Source organism: Cupressus sempervirens, chromosome 10, assembly GCF_028749045.1.
Source record: "Cupressus sempervirens isolate cs-2001-9-10 chromosome 10, ASM2874904v1, whole genome shotgun sequence".
Lineage (NCBI taxonomy): Eukaryota > Viridiplantae > Streptophyta > Pinopsida > Cupressales > Cupressaceae > Cupressus > Cupressus sempervirens.
Window position 1 is genome coordinate 372590361 of NC_143127.1, and position 18433 is coordinate 372608793.

The following is an 18433-nucleotide window of genomic DNA, read 5'->3' on the forward strand; positions in this document are numbered from 1 at the left end:
ATTTAAAAATATTTTATTTTAAATTACATTATGTAAATTTTTGAGATTGATGCACTTGTAAATTTTAAAGTACATTCTTGTATCAAGTCATACAGATTCATATTATTAATTTCTACCAAAGCATTTCAATTTTTTCTATGTAGGAATTTCATTTTAAGTTGTCACCTAGATGTAATAATAATGGTTGAACATTATTAGAAACATTTCATCGATATATGTTTTTGCAGGTTTTTTTTCCTTTTTGGTGGTGTCTTGTTTTTGGTGTTCTATTTATAGTGTTAGTTTGTTGGGCTTGGTTTTTAGTTGGTGTTGGTTTCTTGTTTTGGGAGAAGTGGTTTCTCTTATAATTGTTTTCTTTGGAACTTTAATGAGTTTTTTGTTGTATTTTTTTTAGAGTTTTCATTCTTATAAAAAACATTTTTTAACACTTAATCTAAAACATTTCATATATGTCACTAACATTCACAAGTTAAATATCAATTATATTATATTCAGTAATAGCAAATAATAGTTATTTTATTATTTTGTTTGAGTTATCATTGAGGGCCATACTTAAAAATCACACTAAGGAAGAAATTAAACTTGGAAAAATAAGTCCACATGATTATTTAACACTTTTAGTTTAGGAATCAAGTCTGAGTGTGTGATATTTAAGCAGTCCAATCATTAAAGATTAAATTCTAACAAGAAAATTGATAATTGTTTGCACTATTATTACATTTCTATTTGGTGATCCTCAATACTATTTAGTTTTTCTATGCATATGTTAGATAAATATCTTTGTTCACATGATTTTGATGGTAATCTAAATTTTCATAATTTTATCTCTCAAGTCTCTATTACAACATTTAAGTACTCCAATATTAGGTCAGTCTACCTCATCGAGTTCAAATTATTCTTTACAAACAGGACTCTATTTTAAATTTTGGTTAATGTTGAGTGAAATGTTTTATTAGAATATCATTATTTTTTAAGTCAGTAAGTTAACTAGAGTTGAGTAGGATTGAAATTAAAAACTAATATGCAGGTGAAGTCGGTTGGGGCAGTGCAGCTGGCGCGAAATATTTAAACATTATTGCGAACAATGCGTTATGGCGGATTTGATAATGCGTGAGAAAGAGTCAAAAAGTTCGATAGATACAATCGCTATACAATATAGAATAAGGGACAAAAGTTTCACTCATTACAATGAAGATTTCCTATCATCAATCAGGTATAGAATAGAAAATTTTGTTGTTGGAATAGAAATAGAAAATTTGGAATACATTTTCTATTTTCGGTTTGATTTGTCAATTAGAATAGGGAATAGAGATATATATTCCCATTTCACCTCTAAAATAGCTTATAACCATTCTAAAAAATAGTTTGAAATAGCCATTCCTATTCTCCATTCCTTTGCTGCAACCACACGGGCACAGGAATATTACATCGACTGTTGTTTATCTCGGTGCAGGGCTAAGCGATGGCTCCTCACGCGCTTCTCATTCCTTTCCCTGCGCAGGGTCACATTAATCCCATGATGCAGCTCGCCTGGAAGCTCGTCTCAAATGGATTCCTCGTCACTTTTCTAAATTCTGATAGTAATCATAACCGCATGGTCAAAGATAACACTCCAAATTCCTTCTCTGATGGCATCCGAATGATATCAATTCCCTTTAAATTCCCGCTTATGGAAGGCGTTGAAAATACAATGGAAGCGGTGGAAGAGGGAATGGGATCTTCTGTAATTGATAAACTCATTCAGGAATTAAACGTCAGGGAAGAAGAGAACAAACTCACCTGTATAATTGCAGACGTCTGGATGTGCTTTGGCTTGCAGCCAGTAGCCACGCTCCACAAACTTCCCCTCGCCGCTTTCAACACTGCTCTTGTTTCACTCCTTGCACTTAGCTACTTTGCTGCCAATCTGGTTTCGCTTGGCGTCCTTTCTTCTGATGGTAACATATAATCATCATACACTAGTTTCAATCTATTTCAGTTTTTATTCATGATATAATTGAAAACCTTTTCCAATGTTTGTGGATTTTGTATTGAAGGATCTCTGAAGGAAGATAAAACAATACAATATTATCTTCCCTGCATACCTCCACTGCCATCTGCAGATCTCCCGTGGTTGTGGGGAGGCGAGTACATGTTTAGAAAGGGGATTCGCAAGGCTGAGGAAGTCAAGCAGATCAAATGGGTCCTCTTCAATTCTTTCTCAGAGATCGAATCTCCAGTGGTCGAGACGTTGTCCAAAGAAATGGGAGTGTACCCAATCGGACCTCTGATCGCTCCTGAGTTTCTCCATAAAAGCAGGTCAACCACGAAGGTCCTCCCAAGCTTATGCAAACAGGAGACGGAATGCTTACAGTGGTTAGATGAACAGCGGGCCCTCTCTGTGATCTACATATCTTTTGGAAGTACTACATTTCTGAGCGAGAAGCAAATCGAAGAACTTGCTCTGGGATTGGAGGCCACCGGAAGACCATTTCTGTGGGTTGTGCGGTCCAATCTTATAAAAGGAAGCGAAGCTGTTTTACCTGCAGGTTTCATGGAGCGAGCGGGAGATAGGGGCTGTGTAGTTTCGTGGGCGCCACAGTTAGAGGTGTTATCTCATCCTTCCATTGCTTGTTTTGTGACTCACTGTGGATGGAACTCTGTGCAGGAAAGTATCGCCATGGGTGTGCCAATGCTTTGTTGGCCTTATTTTGCAGACCAGTTTCTTAACCGCACGTATATTGTTGATGTGTGGAAGTTGGGTCTGTCGTTGAATGCGAATAGCCAAGGAATCATAGAGAAAGGGGAATTTGTGAAACGTGTAGAGATTTTGATGGAGTCGGAACAAGGTCTGGAGATAAAAGAGGAAGCGAGAAAATTGGAAGGAGTTGCAAGGAATGCAATCAAGGAGAGGGGTTCGTCTTGGAATAATTTTAATGTATTTGTCACAGCCATGAAGCGACAACCGACTAGTGAATGAATCACTTGCTTTCTGGAGCGATTGTGTTGTTGCACTTCGTTCTCTGTCCAAAAGAAAGGGATCATGCTTTTTATTTCCACGTAGGTAATGTCACCCATGCTGTTTAAAAGAACAGTACTTTCTTGTTCACCAGCAAATCGAAAAAATGCTAGGGCTATTTTGATAAAATAGACCATAACCATATTTTTATTTGGATGGTCAAGGTTGTTAATGCGATGCACTGTATTATAAATTAAAACAATATCAAAGCATTTTGTACTGTTACTGGATTGAGTTTTTCATATGGATATTTAATTAAATAGTTCTTTACCATATCAAAATATAATTCAAAGATAACATAGAGAGAAATTTGAAGTATCAATTTTATCTTAAAAAAATATTTTCATTTTAAATTAATAATATTCATAAATTATGAATTTATCAAATTTATATGAAATAAAATAATATATAAATATACCAAAGAAATGATAAATTAAGAGTAATAAATATGGATTTAAATAGATAAATTAAATAAATTTAGAGGTGCTTTTAAAAAAAAAGAGAAAATAATGTTAAATGTGTTAGATTGTTTTATCAAATATTATAAGTGGAACCCTTTAGAAATATTTTTAGAGTTTGTATAATAATTATACATTTCTATGTTTTCAATATCTAATAAGTTTTTTATTTTATTTCTACAAATCTATGTGTAGACTTTTGAAACTAAACTGATATGTAAATTTCATCCTAGGTCTATACTAGCTATATATACCTCTATATATATTACGCCGAGAGTAATCGTTCTCGAGGCACCTATTTTTATTTAATCCCAAAGTTATTTTAATCGAAGTTGGGATTAATGAAAATAAAAATAGGCGCCTTGAGAACGATTACTCTCGGCGTAATATATATAGAGGTATATATAGCTAGTGGCAGTCGCGGCGCAATAGGAAAAATATTTACTTTTTATTTTTTATTTTGATAAGGTTACTATAAAATTGTTAATTAATTTTTAATTAGAGTTGTATGAAGTTAGTATAAAATTATGCTTCAAAATATTTTTAAAAATTTAATATAAGGAGTTTAATATAGATTAAAAATATATTTTTTATTTTTGGGATATTGTAATGTAAAATGTTATAGTCATACATAGATATATGGTTAGGGACAAAGTTACCATTATAGTTAATGTTAACCTTAGGGATAGAATTAGGGTTAGGGTTAGGGTTAGCATTAGAGTTAGGGTTGGAGTTAGGGTTAGGGTTTGAGCTATGGTTAAGGTTAGGGATAGAGTTATGGTTATGGTTATTGTTAGAGTTATGGTTATGGTTTAGATTAGAGTTATGTTTATGGTTAAGGTTAGGGTTAATGTTATGGTCATGGTTAAGGTTAGGGTTAGAGTTATGGTTATGGTTATGATTAGGGTTAGTGTTAGGGTTATAGTAAGGCTAACATTAGGGTTAGGGTTAAGGTTTGAGTCAAGGTTAAGGTTAGAGTTTAAAGGGTTAGGGTTTGAGTTAGGATCAAAATTAAGGTTAGGGTTAAGGTTAGAGTCCAATTATGGTAGAGTCAAATCCAAAGTTAGAGTTATGCTCATGGTTAAGGCTAGGGTTAGACTTATGCTTATAGTTAGGGTTAGGGATAGGGTTAGAATCCAATTATGGTAGAGTTAGAATTAGGGTTAGAGTTAGGGGTAGAGTTATGCTTATGGTTAATGTTAGGTTTAGAGTAATGCTCATGGTTAAGGTTAGGGTTAGAGTCATCATTATGGTTATGGTTAGGGTTATAGTGTGAATAGGATTAGGGTTAGGGTTTGAGTCAAATATATCTTTTAATTTAATATAAGGAATTTAATTTAGATTTTTTTTAAAAAAAATTTGGGATATTGTAATGTAAAATGTTATAGTCATACGTAGATATATGGTTAGGGACAAAGTTAACATTACAGTTAATGTTAACCTCAGGGATAGAATTACGGTTAGGGTTAGCATTAGGGTTAGGGTTGGAGTTAGGGTTAGGGTTTGAGCTATGGTTAAGGTCAAGGATAGAATTATGGTTATGGTTATCATTAGAGTTATGGTTAAGAATTAGATTAGAGTTATGTTTATGGTTAAGGTTAGGGTTAGAGTTATGGTCATGGTTAAGGTTAGGGTTAGAGTTATGGTTATGGTTATGATTAGGGTTAGGGTTATAGTAAGGCTAGGGTTAGGGTTAGGGTTAAGGTTTGAATCAAGGTTAAGGTTAGAGTTAGGGTTAGGGTTTGAGTTAGGATCAAAATTAAGGTTAGGGTTAGGGTTAGTGTTCAATTATGGTAGAGTCAGATCTAGAGTTAGAGTTATGCTCATGGTTAAGGCTAGGGTTAGAGTTATGCTTATAGTTAGGGTTAGGGATAGGATTAGAGTCCAATTATGGTAGAGTTAGAATTAGGGTTAGAGTTAGGTGTAGAGTTATGTTTATGGTTAAGGTTAGGGTTAGAGTAATGCTCATGGTTAAGGTTAGGGTTACGGTTAAGGTTTGAGTCAAATATTATTTTAAATTTAATATAAGGAGTTTAATTTAGATAAAAATATATATTTTATTTTTAGGATATTGTAATGTAAAATGTTAGTCATACGTAGATATATGGTTAGGGACAAAGTTAGGGTAAGGGTTTGAGCTAGGGTTAAGGTTAGGGTTAGGGTTAGATTCTAATTATGGTAGAGTTAGATTTATGGTTAGAGTTAGGGGTAGGGTTAAGGTTAGTGTTAGGATTAGAATTAGGGTTAAGATTAGGATTAGAGTTAGGGTTAGGATTAGGGTTATAGATAGGGTTAGGGTTAGAGTTAGGGTAAGGTTCTGGGTTAGGGTTAGGGCTAGGGTCAGGTTTAGGGTTAGAGTATGAGTTAGGGTTAGAGTTTCAGTTAGGGTTAGGGTTATAGTTTGAGTTAGGGGTAGATAGAACATTATAATTTGGGTTAAGTTTAGGGTTTGAGTTTGAGTTATGGTTAGAGTTAGGGTTAGAGCTAGAGCTAGAGTTAGAGTTAGGGTTAGAATTAGGGTTAGGTTTAGGGTTTGAGTTACCAATAGAGTTAATTTTACAGTTGGGTTAATGTTAGAGTTAGGGTTAGGGTTAGAGTTTTGATTCAAGGTTAGGGTTAGAGTTAGGGTTAGGGTTAAAATTAAAATCCAATTATGGTAGAGTTAGATTTACAGTTAGAGTTATGGGTAGGGGTAGGGTTACGCTTACAGTTAGGATTAGAGTTAGATTTAGGGTTAGGGTTAGGTTTATATTTAGAGTTAGGGTTATATATAGAGAGAGTTATATCAATGTTAAGGTTAGGGTAAGGGGATTGAGTCAGGGTTAAGGTTAGAGTTAGGGTTAGGGTTTCAGTCAGGATTAAAGTTAGGGTTAGGGTTAGAGTCTAATTATGGTAGAGTTAGATTTATAGAAAGAGTTAGATTTAGGGTTAGAGTTAGGGGTAGGGTTAGGGTTAGGGTTAGGGTTAGGGTTAGAGATAGGGGTAGAAAAAGGGTTAGGCTTAGGCTTAGGGTTAGGGTCAAGGTTAGGGTTAGGTTTAGGGTTAGAATATGAGTTAGGGTTAGAGTTAGAGTTATAGTTAGGGCTATAGTTTGAGTTAGGGGTAGACAGAGTATTAGAATCCTAGCTACGATTAGGGTTAGGTTTTGGGTTACGGTTATGGTTACGGTTAAGGTTAGAGTTAGGTTTAGGGTTACAGTTATAGTTAGGGTTAAAGTCCAATTATGGTAGAGTTAGATTCAGGGTTACAGTTAGTGGTAGGGATAGGGTTACAATTATAGTTAGGGTTAGGGTTAGGGTTAGAGTTAGAGGAAGGGTTATATTTAGAATTTTTCTTATGGTCACAGTTATAGTTAGGAGGGGAGTAAGGGTTGGGATTTTAGATTATATTTATTATTATATAAGGTACCCTATATAATAATATGTATATTCCCACACTCATGGATAAGGTTAGGGAAAGAAGTAGGACCATGGTTATTAGTGTTACATTTAGAATTTCATTTAGGAGGGCATTGTGTGCTATTTTTTCCCCCTATTCAACCCATCACTGATGTCTGATCTGAGAGACCTTAAATGGGATAGGTTCTTTGCAGAGGGTTAACATCGCTAAAGTTGGCGGCTAACATTTTGTGTTGGCTCGGTTTCTTCATTGACCACGCTGGATCATTTTTTCTTGGTCGGGTTGATTCATGCTGCGAGATTCGATAACTCTTATTTCTTCGCGAGCTATCTTCCCATCTTCCCAAAGTGCAAGATGTTGCCATGCATTCCCATTCTAACATTTCTTTATACGCTAGTGTCTTCGAAACACTGTAAAGCCTAGAATTGCAAAAGATGCTGCCATGCATCTCCATTCTGATGCATTGTCATGCTACATTGTTTCTTCAATTCTCTGAAGCCCAAAATTGCATCATGCTACCACGCATTGCCTTTCCAACATTTCCTCACTCCACAATGCTTTCATGAGTCTTTGAGACCCAAAATTGTGCCACATGGAGGGGGTTCACACCTTTTGTGCTATTTGCTTCATTTGTTGGGAGGAATCTCTTCACTACATCTTAGTCATCCATTGGAAATAAAGCCAATCTTGATCGACGAATGTGACTTAATCCTTCATTGGGAGGAGTTTCATCATTGCATCTCAGTCATCCTTTTTGAGGGGAGAATCTACATCGACGGTTGCGACTTAATCCTTCATTAGTGAGGATTCACGATGCATCTATGCCATCTATTTCGAGAGGAAGACCTTCATCGATGACCATCATTCATTTTTGGGGAAACCAAATTCCCCCTTGGGATCAACCTTGCATTTTTTGTTGGAGGTTAAGACATCATGTTATCTCTTTTCATAGTTTTTTTCCAGCGACATGAATGTCTTTCCTCTTCTTTCCATGAGTCTCCATTCTAGCTCCTCCTTACGCTGCATTGTTTCTGCAATGCTCTAAAGCCCAAAATTGCGTCATGCTACTACATGTCACCTTTCTGACATTTCCTCACTCTGTAGTGCTTTTGCGAGGCTCCAAGACCCAGAATTGTGACATGTAGCAGGGCTCCCCACCTTTTGTGCTATGGTTACAATTTGGATTTTAGGGTTATGGTTAGAATCAAGGTCAATTCTAGAGTTTATAGAATATTTAGAGTTAAGATTAGGGATTAAATATACATGAGGGTTAGCATTGGGTTGTATGATAATTACAGTTAGGATTATAGTTAGATATATCATTTAGATTAGGTTTTAGTCAGGGTTTAATTAGACTTAAGATTAGGGTGAGGATCAAGGTGAAGTCTATATTAGGGTTCATATCATGGAAGGATTGAAACTAATGTTAGGGTTAACATTGAAATTATGATTAGGGGTAAGGTGAAGATTTATATTTGGTCATGATTGTGGTTTGTGCTAGGATTAGGGTCTAAGCTATGATTAATTTTATGATTGTACCTTTAGGGTTAGGGTTTTGTTTAAGTTTATGATTATGGTTACAACTATGGTTTATGGTTCAAGTTTAAAGTTGGGAATGTGATTAGGATCAGGGATTAGTAAATTTTTTAAGAGTTCAGTTATAGGTTTACACCATGGTTAGGACCTTGGGACTAGATTTAGAGTTTAATATCATGGTTATCCCTATAGTTAGGTTTAGGATTTTGATCAATATTTTGGAGTTTGTTTTTACATTATGGTTAAGGGTTAGATTTTAGGGTTAGGACTATAACCAATATTAGTGTGTAGGTTTTTGGTTTAGATTATGGTTTGGGCTGAGATTTTCGTTATGATTAGAGTTTAGAATATCAATAGGGATATGTTTTAGTGCTATAATTATAGTTTAATGTTGGATTATAGTTAGATTGTACATCATTGTTGGGGCTAGGGCTAAGGTAGGGGTTGTTGTTAGGGTTAACTAAGGATGACAATTAGGATGGTTTATCTTTTCAAGTAGAAAAAAAAACTCATATTGATTCAAAAACAAAGAAATTATACTTCGAAAATATTTTTCTATGTCATAATAGATTCATTTATTTTAATTATTGTATTAGTTAATTAGTTGTTTGATGTTTCAAAGTAAACATGGCTTATTTTATTTAAATTTAAATAATATTATTGTTTTGAATTGAATTTAGCCTAATTGTTAATGATCATATTTATATTTCTAATATTAAGTCCAATTTGATCAAAGACCAAATATATTTTTGGTATTTTTGTAAACGAACTTGCTTAACACTTCCCTATTTCAAAGTTAATAAAATATCATTTCTATTGTCTTAGATTTGAGAGTAAGTATATTAAATAAGTAATAATAAATGAACATTATGATTAATATATTTCTAAAATAAAAATATATTACTTAAAAACTTGTTTACTTTAAATGAATAAAGTACTCATTTACTTGTAAATTTTAAAAATAGAAATTAATCTACATATATATAAAATATTTATTCTTTTTCCTATTTGCATACAAATTAATTAAAATCTAAACTTTAAACTACATAAATATTTTAAAAATATATATCCATCAATAAATAGTTTAGAATAAAGTAAAATCTAAAAATTAGACACATATAGAATCTTTTTAATTTCTATATACATGTTTTTCTAATTTATTTCTACAAACGTGCAACTAATATTTCTATTATCCATTTTTTTCCATTCTAAAAAAATCTAGATGTAAATAGATTTTTTTTAGATGCATGCAATCTTTCTAATTTTTTCTACATGCATATATTAACATTTCTATTTTATATTGTGTTTTTACATTATGGTTATTTCAATCAAAATATGTAGATGTTAATAGAATTCTTTTCAAAAAAATTTATTTAAATTTAAATAATATTATTGTTTTGAACTGAATTTAGCTTAATTGTTAATGATCATATTTATATTTCTAATATTAAGTCCAATTTGATCAAAGACCAAATATATTTTTGGTATTTTTTGTAAACGAACTTGCTTAACACTTCCCTATTTCAAAGTTAATAAAATATCATTTCTATTGTCTTAGATTTGAGAGTAAGTATATTAAATAAGTAATAATAAATGAACATTATGATTAATATATTTCTAAAATAAAAATAAATTACTTAAAAACTTGTTTACTTTAAATGAATAAAGTACTCATTTACTTGTAAATTTTAAAAATAGAAATTAATCTACATATATATAAAATATTTATTCTTTTTCCTATTTGCATACAAATTAATTAAAATCTAAACTTTAAACTACATAAATATTTTTAAAATATATATCCATCAATAATTAGTTTAGAATAAAGTAAAATCTAAAAATTAGACACATATAGAATCTTTTTAATTTCTAGATACATGTTTTTCTAATTTATTTCTACAAACATGCAACTGATATTTCTATTATCCATTTTTTTCCATTCTAAAAAAATCTAAATGTAAATAGAATTTTTTTAGATGCATGCAATCTTTCTAATTTTTTCTACATACATATATTAACATTTCTATTTTATATTTTGTTTTTACATTATGGTTATTTCAATCAAAATATCTAGATGTAAATAGAATTCTTTTCAAAAAATCTAGATGTATATAGAATTCTTTTAATTTTTTACATACATAAAATCTTTCTAATTTTTTTCTACATGCATAAAAGAATAATTTCTATTTTCTATTTTTTATTTTCTATTTTTAAAAAAAAGCTATCATAAAGATTGATAAAAAAATTGATTGCATATGCATTCTTTATTTTGTGCACTAAATGCACAAAATAAACTATATAGATTAAAACTTCCCGTGCTGGGCACAGGAATATACAATAGAAATATCAGTTACCAAGAACAGTCGGCCATAAGCAATCAAATCTACCTTGCCACTGGAAATAGCTTCGTTACCATCATCTCGATCATAACCCCCTGTAGCCAAAAATGTTCCCTTGAATGTTGTTCTTATGGGAATCAGGCTCTTTTCACTCGCTATTGTCGTCTGTGAATTATCAATCCTAGGCTCAAAGAAATGAGCGTAGAATATCTTATATTTATTCAGAGCCTCCGCCATGTGAAGTCCCAGTGCCTCTGGATTTGAGTCATACGCTTCTGCATGATCCGAAAATGGAGAAAGCCAAATTCCCACATGCTTTGCTCCGATTTCCTCCACCACTGCTTCCACAACTTCAAGTGCAAATCTGCAACGATTCTCCAATATTCTGCCATAGCCATCTGTTCGATCATTCACCCTGTCCTTCATGAACTGGTCCACAAGGTACCCATGCGCCCCATGGATCTCAACACCGTCAAACCTTGTTCGTAAAAGGAATGATTATGTCAAAAAAAGGAACATTCTCTTCTTCAAACCAAGATAGATCAGAATAAAAAAACATACCTGCATCTATTGCATTCATGGCAGCATTTCTAAAATCAGCAACTATATTGGGAATTTCCTCTGTTTTCAGAGGCCGGGGAGGAGAGAAATCTGCCACATCCTTTCGGTTCGGAAGAGGGATCTTTCCAGAGATTGGTTTGCTTGTGGAGGAAACTGGAGATTGGCCATTAGGCTAATAATCTGCATTCCAATGCACCCATTAAATACACAATACATTGTTTGTTGTGGAGGAGAGCCAACCAAATTGAAATTAATTAAAATTGAAATCTAAATCAAAGTAGAATATTATAACTAATTTTGAATTTCAATTTACATCTACATCTAAATCTAAATGAAAATGTAAATAAAAAATAGAAATCTAACCTGCAAAAATGTTACTCCAAAACTTCAATTTAATCCTATTCAAAAACTCCAATCTAATCCTCCAATAACCTCCACCTCTTCCTTCTTGCAAAAACATAAAATGAAAATGAAATGAGGAGCCTTGGTTTTATAACTTCTGAGAGGCTCTTCATATCCCCCAACAGACGTCTCTTCACATTCCACGAATTTGTTTCAAATTCCCCCACTCCCCGCAAAAAATAAGCATGAATGTGCATGCAAAATTATATTTAACAAAAAAAAAAATCATATTGAAATTATTTCGCCCCTATTTTTTCGGGCCCTATTTTTTCGGGTCCTACTTTTTCGGGCCCTACTTTTTCGAGCCTATTATTTCGACCTCCATTTGGCTTCCTATTATTTCGGGAATTCTTTTTTAATATTTAATTTGGAAGTTTGTAACTGCTCCCAAATCTTTTTTATTGACAAGGAATCTTGGCAAATTCCCGTGCTGGGCATTTGTGTTGCCATTGTATAGAACGCCTCTCGGCGTAATAATGCATTGAAGAAAAATGAACTATCAACATTTAATCGTAATTTCTTTTGGTCAAACACTCATTGACAAAGGAAGATTAAGGTCCTAAGAAGCTTGTGGCATAAATGAAGAAATGTTGTAAAATTAGGACATGTAATAACTAGAATGCTAAAATAAAATATCAAAGTCATCCATCTTCTTCTCTAGTGTAACAGTTGTATACCTATAAGCCACTTCATTTTTCAGCATGAAGTCAATCCCTTCATTTAATAGGTCCCTGAAATTTTTACCTTTTTTTAGAATAACAATCAGTTACACAAAGATGTTATGAAAAATGAGTCCCCACTAAGACTCAGGTTTGAATGATAAACTAAATAATATTATTACTTTCATTGAAGATCAAAGATTTTCTAAATAAAATACAATGAAATATTAGTAATATGTTTCCAAAATTTAATTGTCATATCTCATAAATCGAGTCACAATCTGACAATATATAAATTATACAAAGAAACAAAATAATAAAAAAATAAACTTTAAAACATTAAATCTATAATACATTTGATAGATGTATAACCATATTAAAATGTTTTTAGCACAAAATATATTTATAATATGGGTAAGCAGACAATGCCATATGAGGTAGAAATCTTGAATGGGCTTTTTAAATTTTAAATATAAATAATCTAATATATATTTTTTAACCCTAGCAGAAACGGATTGTGCTGCTTACGCCCAGCCATTGGAGTAATGCGATAGGCACTATGCGCGATATGGTAAAGCCCAAATCCTAGATAAATACAATCGCTATACGACATCCTCGAAGCGACCACTAATGTTTTCAGGCGAGGGTCCCAACATAAAACAATATTTTAGGCATAATATTTCATGGCGTGTTTACTAGCAATTATACTACATCTGTGTTGCCCTGGAGAGGGGTATAGTCAGCCATGGTTTCTCACGCTCTTCTCATTCCTCTCCCTACACCGGGCCACATTAACCCCATGGTGCAACTCGCCTGGAAGCTCGTCTCCCATGGATTCCTCGTCACTTTCCTCAACTCTGACAGTAACCATAATCGCATACTCAAAGCGAACGCTCTACGTTCTCCGCACGATAACATCCGAATGAAATCATTTCCCTTTGAATTCCCAGCTATGGATACTCCACAAGGTCTCGAAAACGGTATGGAGGAGTTGGAAAAGTGTATGGGGCCTTCTGTAGTTGATAAACTCCTTCAGGAAATCAACGCCAGCAAAGAAGTTAGCAAGGTCACCTGTATAATTGCAGACGTCTATATGTGCTTTGGCTTACAGCCCGTAACCGAGCTCCACAAAGTTTCTCTTGCTTTTTTTCACACTGGTCACGTTTCGCTCTTCGCCATTCTCTACATCACTGCCAATCGTGTCTCACTTGGCATCTTTCCTCCCGATGGTAACATATAATCATGCAAAGGACGTTTAAGAACTCATTTTATCTTGGTGGCTTTTGTATGAAGGAATTCCAAAGGACGATGAAACAATTGAATATCTTCCCTCCATACCGCCACTACAATCTAAAGATCTTCCGCTGTACTGGGTAAGCGAATACATGTTTCGTAAAGGGATTCGCATGGCAGAGGAGATCAAGCGTAGCAAATGGATCTTCTTCAATTCTTTCTTAGAGATTGAAGCTCCTGTGGTCGAAACGTTGTCCAAAGAAGTGGGAGTGTATCCAATCGGGCCTCTAATTCCTCCTGACCAGTTTCTCCATTGCAGGACGAGCGCGAAGGTCCTCCCAAGCTTCTGGAAACAGGAGATGGAATGCTTGGAATGGCTAGATAAACAGAGTTCCCAGTCTGTGATCTACATATTTTGGAAGCTCTACATTTCTGAGCCAAAAGCAAGTGGAAGAACTTGCTCTGGCGTTGGAGGCCACCGGGAGATCGTTTCTGTGGGTTATGCGTTCCAATGTAATAAGAGGAGGCGAAGCTACTTCACCTGAAGGTTTCATGGATCGAGTGACAGAAAGGGGTTGTGTAGTTTCGTGGGCGCCACAGATAGAGGTGTTATCTCATCCTTCCATAGCTTGTTCTGTGACTCACTGTGGATGGAACTCTGTGCAGGAAAGTATCACTATGGGCGTGCCAATGATTTGTTGGCCGTATATTGCAGACCAGTTTCTTAACTGCACGTATGTCGTGGATATCTGGAAATTGGGTTTGCCATTAAACGGAAAGAGCCAAGGAACTCTAGAGAAGGGAGAATTTGTGAAAGGTGTAGAAATTTTGCTGGAGTCAAAACAAGGCGTGGAGATCAGAGAGGAAGCGAGCAAATTGAAGAGAATTGCAAGGGATGCAATCAAGGACGGGGGTTCCTCGTGGAATAACTTTAATCTATTTGTGAATGCCTTGAAGTCGCAACAGAATGAATGACTTGCTTTCGGGATCGCTTGTTTTGTGTCATTTAGGCCTGGAATTTGATGGCTTTTTCATGATGGCTAAATTTTTTTAACTTTTTATTTTAGTTTATTTTTAATTTTTATTAAAAATTATTTAATAGATCATTTTGAATTTAAATATTTTACATTTTAGATAATTATAATATAAATTAGTAATATACGCAAAATTATCTATGAATGACTTATAATTATAAATTAGTAATCTATACAAAAGTCTCAAATAAAAAAGCAAGTTTCTAGTTCATGTGTTTATTTTAACAAATATTTACATTAATATTAATATATATATAAAAATATAAGAAAACATATTTAATTTTGTAAACTACTAAAAATAAGTTTTTAAAATTCATTATATTCTATTTTAACAAGTTTCTAAATTAATATAAATATGCAATCATCAAAATACAAAATAGAAATAAGAAAGAAAAAAATAGAAACATATAAATATTATATATTATATATTTATAATACATATATATTATACATATTATGAAATCACATTTATTTATATTAAATAAAATACTAGATTGCCTATAAGAAATATTGACGGTTTAATAAAAAATTTGCTTGTCATATTGACGGTTCTTTAAAAATTTAGCCTATCAATTCATACAATCTTACAATTTTTTAGTCCATCGTATACAATTCAAAAATGCAAAAATGGTCAATAGGACCACCAAATTCCAATTTTAGCCTATCAATTCATACGATCTTACAATTTTTTAGTCCATCGTATACAGTTCAAAAATGCCAAAATGGTCAATAGGACCACCAAATTCCAAGCCTGGTGTCATTGTTTGTTATCTGGCAGAAAATAGGAAACCTCTTCTCCTCTGATCAAGTTGTCCCTTCTATCTTTAGTTATGTAATCTAGATCTACGTGCTTACCAAACATTTTCGTTGTTCAGCAATGTGTTTTAAAATCAAATAATGTTTGTTAAACAATGGACTCTAGGTTGTAATCATGTTTGTACAGGATGCATACTTAATGTTTTAACTGTTGTTGGGTAACGAGATAAGTTTCCAGTAAAGATGGATGGTAATATAATTTAAAAAGTTTTGCTGAGTTCTTTCTTTTTTTTCAATTTAATTAGATTTTTAAGTCATTTTAATCCAGAGGAACAAATCAAAATATTTTAATATTGAGCGATGTAAATGAATTTTATATATATATACAAGAGCCTTCATTTTCTTCTTCTTCCTGTCCTATCCATCTTGACTTTAATTTTATCCTCAAGCCAAGTAATACTGACATGAGACAACTGATTTCATGTCTGAGAATGAATCATATCACGTGTGTATGATGTTGATCAAGTCTAATTCATAGTTCAAACCCATAGAAGGTAACCATGCATTTGTTGATCAACTCTGATTTCAGATTTCAGAAGTTCATGCATTTGTGTAGACAATGATGAAGAGAGTTCTTCCGATTCACTCAACGAATCTCTACCAAAGAGCTCATTAATCCCTTCTGAAAGCAAAACGAATGAAGGGATCACTGAACTCAAAGATGAGAAGTTGTGCATTCACTCGCCAAACACAAACAAGATTGTTTGCTTTGAAAGGGGAAGCGAGAATCGCCTATAGTCCTCTCTATTGGCCCCAATTTTCGCCAAATTCGTAGTGGAATAATCAATGAGTCCTCATCCAGGAGTGGAAACGGTGACGAAGAGTCGTTTGGGAAGAAACTGAGAGCAGGGAGGAGCATAGGGTAAAATTTATAATTGAATTATAAAATTTGTTTTTTAATGGGGTTTTATAAATATTATACTTGAATTTAAAAGTAGATAGTTATAATTATTATTTTTAAATAGTATTTTAGAGTTTTAGATGTATAGGTACATTTGAAATAACTGTGACACCACTACGGTTTCATTTCAACCACCACTAAATAATTTCCTAAGGAAATAAATTTTTAATTTTACCAATTAAAACTCTAATGTCAAACATGATAACTATTAAAATATAAGGCATTCTTTACAAATTAAATATTTGTAATAGATTTTTTATAAGTAAAAAATTGAAATATTAGAGAGGTATTGGTTGACCTTAAGAAAATAATAATATTACCTCATATCTCATATTAATCAATTTGTTCTATTGATGGTATGTGACCTACAATTAACAATCCCACCAAAAAAAAATAGAATTAAATAACATAACGAGTGGAACATAATTTCTGTTATTATGTCAAGATAGATTGATTGATTTTGTTTTTTATTATGTTCACTTCTATACAACTGTTTTTTTGAAAACAATAAATAAGAATATCCTTATATGCAATTATTCACGGTACCAAAGAATTCAAATGTTAGTTGTCTCACACTTTTGAAGACACTTGGTTAGGACAAAAATGATTTCCCTTATCTTTCTTTACAATTGTTGGTTCTATATAGCCTTGCTTTCAAACAAAAATTCTATATGAATTAATATTTTACCAAATATGACTTAGTGTATGTTAGAATATAGTAAACTTGATATTCCTACGTTTTCCTTATAGTTTAGATTCTTTTGGTTATAGTTTTTTAAAGCATTACCCTTTTTCAGCTTTGTCTTTCCTAAGATTTAATTCATAATGTGGCTTAAATTTTATTACTATATTTTTCATATATTTATATTTATATCTCTTTATTATACTTATTTATTAATTATTTAAAATAAAATCATTTATAATGTTTCTATTTTTCCATTTCTCATAGCTAAATTTCGTTGTTTGTAGGACAAGATTTTAGAAGCAATTAATAAAATGAATTAGAAATGAATCTGAATAGTCTAAATATCTTTAATTTATCCTATAGATATATGTTAAGTCTACATTTTAGTATTAAAATATATAATTGAGATTTGTAAAAAATAGAAATTAAATTTACAAATTATGATACATGTTCTTATTAACTCATAAAATTCTCTATTCAAAATGAAAAATTAAAATAAAATCCTATAATCTTTAATGTCACTTCATCTTTCAAATCTATATTTAAAATAATATATTTAAATTTATTTAATTGATACATTTTATTTAACAATTATCATTATTTTTTAATTAGAATAATTTTCAAAAAGAGGAGATTGCGCAACTAATTCAGTTGAACCATTAATGAAGGTGGTATGGTGTTAGTGTACCTTGAGGAGTTGGTCCATAAATGTGATTGGTCTTCCTACTAAAACAAAGATTTATTGATAGAAGCCCGCCCATTGCCATGAATTGCACCATATCTGAAACTCTCATCTACTAGATCTCTATAGTGTGACTATTTTTCAGAGCCGCCTGTCACATCCTTCCCCATTTCTCCATGAGATGCTGCAAAGAACTCCGATTGACCTAAAATGGGATTCACAAGAAAAAAAAAAGTGATTAGTTAGCAATCTACTAAAATGGATATTTGTTAAATTTTAGAAGTTAACATGTTTGTGGAGAGCATGAACTCTGCTTCATCAACTGTGGATCCTCAACCTTGGAACCTTTATCCACATTCTAGAAAAAATAATGTCAATTTCTATACAAATTCTCATAAAAATTTGTACCTTGCTAAATTTCAACCTTCTTCCCAAATTCTCAACAAAAGACTCAATTTATTAGGCAATGCTGAAGAAAATTCTAATTTTGTTGTGCATAAATCATTCTTCCCTAGAAATCATTCTAGGGAATAATATTTGTGTATAGAAATTTTGATTGGGTTTAAAAGAAGTTAATCTCTAAATTATACTTAACTCTATCAAACTAAATAAATTTTGGAGCTTTTGTCAAACTTGATCTTAAGAACTAAAAAACTAGAAGCATTGCCACATAAGCATAACAACCAAAAAATGCAAAACATAAAGTTGAAAATTCAAATGTCGACTTCAT

The 18433-nt window shown here is 32.4% G+C and overlaps 1 protein-coding gene and 2 pseudogenes across 1 annotated transcript; 2 read left to right on the top strand and 1 right to left on the bottom strand.

The window, feature by feature from the left end:
- The first annotated feature begins 1462 nt into the window (after positions 1–1462).
- LOC149534221 (UDP-glycosyltransferase 85A1-like) lies at positions 1463–2959 on the top strand. Its single transcript, XM_089804505.1, has 2 exons — positions 1463–1937; positions 2037–2959. The coding sequence occupies exons 1-2, from the start codon at positions 1463–1465 to the stop codon at positions 2957–2959; spliced, it is 1398 nt and encodes a 465-aa protein (XP_089660631.1).
- A 1-nt stretch (position 2960) lies between these two features.
- LOC149534222 (putative 12-oxophytodienoate reductase 11 pseudogene) lies at positions 2961–11156 on the bottom strand (annotated as a pseudogene).
- Positions 11157–13097: 1941 nt separating this feature from the next.
- On the top strand, positions 13098–14560 carry LOC149534223 (UDP-glycosyltransferase 85A2-like; annotated as a pseudogene).
- The last annotated feature ends 3873 nt before the right edge of the window (positions 14561–18433 follow it).